At 38.3% G+C, this 7,739-nt stretch overlaps 2 protein-coding genes across 2 annotated transcripts; one reads left to right on the top strand and one right to left on the bottom strand.

Moving 5' to 3' along the window:
• Positions 1-231: 231 nt before the first annotated feature.
• On the bottom strand, positions 232-2,803 carry LOC145775926 (MARVEL domain-containing protein 1-like). The gene is made up of 2 exons (XM_082587339.1): positions 2,506-2,803; positions 232-766 (listed from the first exon to the last, which is right to left on the bottom strand). The coding sequence occupies exons 1-2, from the start codon at positions 2,748-2,750 to the stop codon at positions 460-462; spliced, it is 552 nt and encodes a 183-aa protein (XP_082443465.1). The 5' UTR covers positions 2,751-2,803; the 3' UTR covers positions 232-459.
• A 1,473-nt stretch (positions 2,804-4,276) lies between these two features.
• Positions 4,277-4,753, top strand: LOC145764672 (protein CFDP2-like). Its single transcript, XM_082576324.1, has one exon. It carries the CDS (start codon positions 4,277-4,279, stop codon positions 4,751-4,753), a length of 477 nt encoding a protein of 158 aa, XP_082432450.1.
• The last annotated feature ends 2,986 nt before the right edge of the window (positions 4,754-7,739 follow it).

Raw genomic sequence — 7,739 nt, 5'->3', positions numbered from 1 at the left:
TAATTATAATTACAATTACATGACAATGTGTAATTAATTACATTCTATTACAATTATGACTGATGCAACTCCGCTTTGAAGTGCGCTACGACAGTCGCTATGATCTTGTGTTACATTTCTTGGCTCGATGTGAAGGTTTAGTGACTAAACCTTTAATCGAACAACCTGATGGTTCCTGTTGGCAACGTCGTGGAGCATAACTAGTCTTTCAATTCTATAACGAAAATTACGTCTTGTTTATGATTAAATATAATTTTTCAATGATATTGAATGACATCAGACAAATAACGGCTACCCCAACCGAAAGAAAAACTACTTCATAAGATATAAAAGAATCCATCAAAATGTTTTCATCTTGCAAAGACGTTAAATTTGCAGTAAGCTCAGACTAGCCTACCAAACTATCGCTTTAAATAGAATTATGTTTCCTTTGCATCAAATATTGTTTTCAAACAGCTTTTAAGGATTGGTTGGTTGGCCAGAAGCTGTGGGAGAGCATCCGCCCTGCCATGGAAAGACTCCTCTCCATGCTTTGAATGAGAAGACGGTGTGGATGATATACACTATTGTGGTGAAGAAAGCAAACGCTGTGGCGGCAGATAAGGTGGAGGACGTTATGAAACTATTGGTGTACGAAGCGGAGATACAGGCAGCAATAAAATACATCAAAGCCCAAAACAAATTGAAACAAAATTCCATTATGGACCATGGAGCTCCTGAACATGTCGTAGCGTGAAGAGCCATCAAGTAGATGCCCAGTGAAATTCTGAAACAAAATGCACAAAAATATGAAAACAATAAAGATAGGGATTAACAAAATAAGAAAGGCGCTGGTCCTATATTGATGGACACGTTTTGACTGCAGTATGCGGACATTTATTGGAAGAAAATGCTTTGGTGGAGAGTTTGTTTTGTTGTCCCACAGACTTCTTATTTTGTGGAAGCAAAGCGAAAAACACGCAACATTTGCAAAGCGTTGTCATTATTCCGTAAGCATAAAATAGCAAAATAACGGGTACCGAAACCGAATGACGGCGATTTGGAGTCGGAACTACGACTAATGGCATTCTGTTACTGTTAGGTTTGTAGTTATGTTTTTATTGCATGCATTCAAGACCAAGTGAGTCAGCAGTTGTAATAGCCGACAGGCGACAATGTATTTGCAAAGTGTGAGCTGGATCAATTACAATAATTTATTGTAGTTCACGATCATCAAATCTCAACTGGTCGATCGCGTCGGTTTTGAATTTGAATTTTCATACCAAATAAAACAAGCGTTTTCTAAACGAATCATTGCATTTATACGAGCCATGACATTATCACAAGCCATATTTTTTGTCAGAAACAATCTGTCCCAGCAACCCTTTGACTATGAGTATCATACATATCAATTCAGTAGTTGACGGGTTCTGTTAAACTATAACCTGTTTTGTTTCCTGACGTAGCCTATGCTTCAATTGATATTCATTTATCAATCTTGATAACAAATGAGTCTGCGAGGGAGCATCTGACACACCACACAGTCATTCATTTTCATGTTTTTAAGTAAAGTTGTCACAGGAAAAAAAGTTGCTTGGTGGCTGCATCACCGACCAGTCGATCGTTAATAATAGTTACGAAACTTTCTAGTCCATCACAATCGATGAAAAGTTGGCCACCCCTGGCTTATATCAATATTAGGCTATTACACATAACAAAACATAACTATTACATTTTCGGTAACACACTTATAGTAAAAACATTTTCGTAAAAAGTACACTCACTAAGCACGTTTTTAAATCGCAGACTTTATCTCATGAGTGCCGCTGGAAAAAGGTTATGACTTATGAGTGTTTCAGAAAAATAAATGGATATGAGACTAAGTTTTACTTTGTTTTGTGGTGTGCTAATTGCATGGATTGTATATATAGTAGAAATTATCTTGCAAAGTAAGCTACGGTAGCCTATGAGTAGGCTTCATCAGTAAAGCATGTTAACTGATGGTTATTAGGCTAAACAAAATTATTGGACATGAAACTTAACTCGGACACTACGCGAAAATAAGTATAGCCTATGCTAAAAAAATTTAACAATATATGATTGAAAGACAAACTTGGGCCAATATATAACAAATAAACCGCTTAAACTTTCTTGGATCTCTCATCTTTGGAGGAACGAGAGAATCTATCCTGTAGTTCTAACAAATTCTAAAAATTGAGGTTTTGAGATACACATCATATCAGTATAGGAAAACTTGGGCACGTACGAAGGCTAGCAACTTGAACGGAATCAAACATTTTATTCGCACTTAAAGCGCAGTTTGCAAACATTGTCGTAATGCAATTGCACACATGGTCGCACAAAACTCTGCATCCACCAAATACTCTACAAGGAACAGTTTACATCGTGTTTTTCCAAAGAAAGGCTTTAGTGTAGTGGTTACTGGAGGATTGAACTATTGTAAGCAAATCAACCTTGTTTTCATGAACATAACCTAAAGTCTTGATAGCAAAAATTTATACTTACAGTGTCAAAACCCATGATGTCACAGAGACGAACATAACAAATTGAAAATCAGAATTTAATGTAGCTCCCGGTAGCGAAGCTAACGATGCTATCAATGCCCAGCATAAAAGGCCAAAAATGAGTTCCAAGATCTTGAGGATTCCAGGAAGAGAGCAGAGGTAGTTGACGTTGAAAGAAATGCTGGTAGTATGAGTTGTCGTGGTAGTTGTAGTCGTCATTGTAGTTGTTGTATTTACATCATCCATGTTTCAATTTAATTTTATTAAAACTACTTTAACTAATTCCTACCCTCTGGAACTTCTGCTAAAAATACAGTAGCCTACTTTGTCGAAATGTCAATGATTTGTATCTTGCTGTTTTAGGCTAGGCCGCGTTAACCACGCACTGTACCCCCTCCCAGTGCCGGTCTTAGGGTATTTTGGGCCCTGTGCGGAATATGCTTTGCGGACTCCAATGACAATGATCCAATTTATTAGCCTAGGTAGGTATTTCGAAAGGGGAGGGGGGTTGACGGCCGGCGGGCAAAGTCTGACGACGTGTTTGCCGAAGGCTACACCCAGCGGCGGGGGGTCTGCGGGGCCTCCGCCAAAAAATGTTGAAAAATTATTTTGAATTTGGTGCATTCTGAGAGCATGTTCAAATTTTTTCCATTGGAACTGACAAAAATTCCTGCATTTTCTAAGTAAATTGCGGGCCCTGTGCGATCGCACGGTTTGCACACCCCAAAGACCGGCACTGCCCCTCTTCCCCGGCCAGGGAAAGGGTTATGCTGTTTAGCCGCCCACTCAATTGAGTTTATGTAACGTTTTTTAGTTATTAGAAATGAAAAAAAAAGTAAACATACTGCTACAGAATCTCGATATTTAATAGCTTAAATTTTACATATGGCCGTATTTACCGTTTCCAAAATCTTCGGTTGGGGGCCCTAGCTCTGGTTAGGTCTCTCTTTTTTTGAAAATGTCTTGGAACGTTAATAGAATAAGACTTCTCTAACAAATTCTCCTAAAATGGCAAAATGTTCGATATTGGCAGCCAGTAGCATTGGCAACGGATTCATAGGAAACATTTTAGGCACCGTCACTAAAACATAGGGCCTACAAGTAGATTTCGGGGGAGGGGTCGGGATTGTGCTCACAAGGCCTGTTTTGGGTTAGCCTACTTTTAGTTGCACAGTCACGCACACAAGCTTGACGAACATTAGCGTACATTATTTTTGTTAAAAATTTGTTGGTTAATGCAAATATAAGGTAGTGGCATGGGTAGGCTACACTGTCCTGTGGATTACCCATGGAGGATGGTGTAAGACGCTCCTCCATTTCGCAGTCTAGGGTCGTACCATGGGCACGTATGAGAAACCCCTTGCCCCCCGATCAGGGACACGGAAGTCATGGTAAGCAGGTGACGGATGAGGAGTAAAGGCAGCTGATATGGTTTCAGAACTGGTTTTATGTATCACGGTGCTAGGCAGAAGATACCGAACAAGGTACAATGGTTAAGACCCTCGTCCTGTAAGGACACTGCCCACACAGAAGGCAACTGCAAACCACTGTGTGCTATCTTTGCAAAGAAAATTATGGTCAGACAAATAAAAAGAAGTCAAATGAACAGCGTAAATGGGGTTTACAAGGTAAACACCTCGCTCGGAAGGGATTGCCATGTGCGACAAGTGGCACCCGATCGTCATAATGCGATTGTCAGCAAAGTTAAACCAAAACGCATAGGAACGTAGAATGTGCGTATTTTGTATCAAAAAGGGAAACTTGCTAATGTTATGCAGGAAATGAAACGAATGAGTATAAATATTCTTGGCTTAGCAGAAGTTCGTTGGACTGGTACAGGTACAACTACATTGGATGGCTGCAAAACCTTATATTCCGGAGGTGATCAACATCAAAGAGGTGTTGGTATAATACTTGATTCTGCTACATCTGCAACTTTCAAAGGATTTTGGCCTGTATCAGACCGGGTAATGGTCGTTAAACTAAAAGCTAAACCTTTTGACATTGGAATAGTTCAAACATACGCCCCAACATCAAGTCATGATTGGGATGATACAGAAACATTTTATGAGGACGTTGAGCGTGCCATCAGACAATTAAAATCACAAGACATCAAAATTATTATGGGGGATTTTAATGCAAAAGTGGGAAACGAACAAATTGAAGACATTGTGGGCCCACACGGTCTTGGTAAAATGAACGACAGAGGGAACGACTCATTGAATGGTGCAGAGACAATGAATATCTAATCACTAATACATGGTCGGAAAACCACCGACGAAGAAAATGGACTTGGAGAAGCCCGGGTGACAGATTCAAGAACCAGATCGATTATATCCTTGCTCAAAAGCGGTTTCGTAACGCCATTCTATCATCTAAATCAATGCCTGGTGCAGACTGCGATAGTGACCATGTTCCAGTTGTCTGCTCTCTGAGGGTCAAGCTAAAGAGATGCAAGAAAACTAAGCCAAACCCGAAATATGAAATTGATCTACTACGTGGAAATCCCGAAATACTTACAAAATTTTCCGTCTCAGTCAAAAACAAATACGAGTCACTTGAAAGGCTAACAACAACAGATAAAATACTGGAACAATTTAAAAATAGCGTGTCGGAATCACTGGAAGAGTTCATACCACTAGTCAAAACTGAGAAACAAAAGAAATGGATGACATCTGAAATTCTTGACCTCATGAAAGAAAGAAGAAAAGCAAAGAATAATAAACAAAGATACAAAATTTTGAACAAGAAAATTAAAAAGATGTGTGTTGATGCTAAAAAAACCTGGATAAATACTCAATGTGAAGAAATCGAAAATGTTAAAATCAAAGATAGTAAATATAGCCTATACACAAGAAGGTGAAAGAGGTAACAGGGAAGAAGAGGTATTGCTCACAAGCAGGATGCATCAAGGCAAATGATGGAACTATTCTGATGGACCAAAAAGATATTCTGCAGCGTTGGTGTGAATACATTGAAGAGCTGTTTTTCGACGAACGCGGAAACAAGCCAGGCATCTCCAAACCCATGGAAGGTCCAGCTATTATGAAAGAAGAAGTAAGAATCGCTATGAACAAAACAAAACATGGAAGAGCAGTTGGACCAGATAATATCTCAGTTGAAATTATCGAAGCTTTAGATGAGTGGGGTTTAGACCTAACCACTGAGATCTTAAATCATATTTATGACACCGAAAACATCCCTAGTGATATGGTAGGTTCCATATTCATAACTTTACCAAAGAAAACCCGAGCAAGAGAATGCTCACTCCACAGAACAATTAGCCTTATGAGTCACCTAACAAAGATTCTACTCCGAATCGTGATGATGAGATTGAGACCAAAATTAAAACCGGAAATTTCAACAGCACAGTTTGGATTTGTCCCAGACAAAGGGACCAGAAATGGAATTTTTACATTAAAAATGTTAACAGAGAGATGTATAGAAAAGAACAAGGATTTTTATCTATGTTTCATAGACTTTTCTAAAGCTTTTGATAAGGTTCAACATGCCAAATTATTCCATATACTACATTCTTTAGATATCGACGGTAAAGACCTCAGAGTCATACGAAACCTCTATTGGGAACAAACGGCTGCAATACGTATAAATAACGATCTTAGCGAATTCAAACCCATACAACGTGGCGTCAGACAAGGATGTGTCCTATCTCCAGACCTTTTCAACGTTTACAGTGAGATGATTTTGAGAGACATCGAAAATATGAATGGAGTAAAGGTTGGAGGACAAAATATAACAAACTTGATACGCTGATGATACAGTCTTGATAGCAGAATCTGCAAACAATCTACAGGACTTATTAAATTCTGTTGTCAATTACAGTAAAGCAATGGGTTTAGAGTTAAATTCAAGAAAAACAGAATGCATGACGGTATCAAAAAAGAAAACTTATCCAAATTGCAACCTAACACTCAATGGTGTTACAGTGAAACAAGTTGAAAAATTTAAATATCTTGGATACATTATAACTTCCGATGGCAAAAGTGACACTGAAATTAAAAAGAGAATCGCCATAGCAAAGGATACTTTCAGTAAAATGAGCACAATCTTCAGGAATCGCAACACGACAATAAAGACCAAAATTAAAGTTTTAAAAGCATAATTATGTAGAATCAATTCTAACCTACGGATGTGAATGCTGGACAATAAGTAAAGATATGAAGAAAAGACTAGAGGCTGCTGAGATGTGGTTTCTCAGAAGGATGTTGAGGATATCTTGGACTGAAAAGAAGAGTAATGACGAAGTTATGAAATTGGCAAATGCAGAAAGGAGATTAATAACAACAGTTAGAAGGCGTCAGATGCAATTTGTAGGTCATATTCACAGACATGGAGATTTGGAAAAATTAGCTCTATTGGGGATGATACAGGAAAAAAAAGCAGAGGTCGACAAAGATTAACTTATTTAAACAGCTTGAATCAATGGGCCACAAACACAACAGTTAAAACGAACGATTTTATACGAATGGCAAATGACAGAGAAGTTTGGAAGACCATGATCGCCAACGTCTGTATCAGCTCAGGCACATAATCATCATCATCAATGCAAATATGCAATGTAAATCGTGAGTGCAACCCCCTGTCGATTCACAATTCGGCTGATGTTTCCTGTGGAGCACAAAGACGTTTTTCATTTGAATTACGTTAAGACTGCATTTTGTAGCAAAAAGGAAATTAAAATACTCGTTGCAGAGCTTTGGTTTTATTTTGGGAGAGAAAAAGGTGGGTTAAAGATGATAAAAATCTCTAAAAACCCTGCGATTAATTATTATTATTTATTTAACAACAAAACAAAATTTTGAATTAAGTTTTGTCTTGTTTGAAACACTCCTGAGTGAAAGCAATAAGTTTATTTAAACACTTTTATGCAATCTCCGCATTTTTATCGACGCTTTCTACCTTGTAGCCTACGATTCTCGTACATTGGCATTTCATATTTTTAGCGCATAACGAAATCAAATTGCTGAGATCTCGAAATCAAAGGAAATAATAGGATTTTCATTCAAAATGAAACAAAACATTGTATTAAAAACTTTTCAACCAGGGACTACGGAGAAGTAACCCTCTTAATCCTCTAGTAACCCTTTTAAGGCCCATGCCGTTTTTTGAGTCGGAAGTCCCTTTCTCTGTAGTCCCGGGTTTCAACGTTACATTAAAGTTGTTCATGCCAAGACCAAGGGCCCTAGGAGATACCCAATCAAACAGTGGAAATTG

The sequence above is a fragment of the Aplidium turbinatum genome, chromosome 1, assembly GCF_918807975.1.
Source record: "Aplidium turbinatum chromosome 1, kaAplTurb1.1, whole genome shotgun sequence".
NCBI lineage: Eukaryota > Metazoa > Chordata > Ascidiacea > Aplousobranchia > Polyclinidae > Aplidium > Aplidium turbinatum.
Note: the sequence above shows the minus strand (reverse complement) of the source record. Positions and strands in the feature narration are given on the sequence as shown.

Bases quoted from the DNA above. Each gene is read 5' to 3' on its own strand.
- LOC145764672 (XM_082576324.1), top strand. From the start codon at position 4,277: ATGCAGGAAATGAAACGAATGAGTATAAATATTCTTGGCTTAGCAGAA.
- LOC145775926 (XM_082587339.1), bottom strand. From the start codon at position 2,750: ATGGATGATGTAAATACAACAACTACAATGACGACTACAACTACCACG. The intron at 767-2,505 runs GTAAGTATAAAT...ATTTTGTTTCAG, and splicing joins ACATCATGGGTTTTGACACT to AATTTCACTGGGCATCTACT.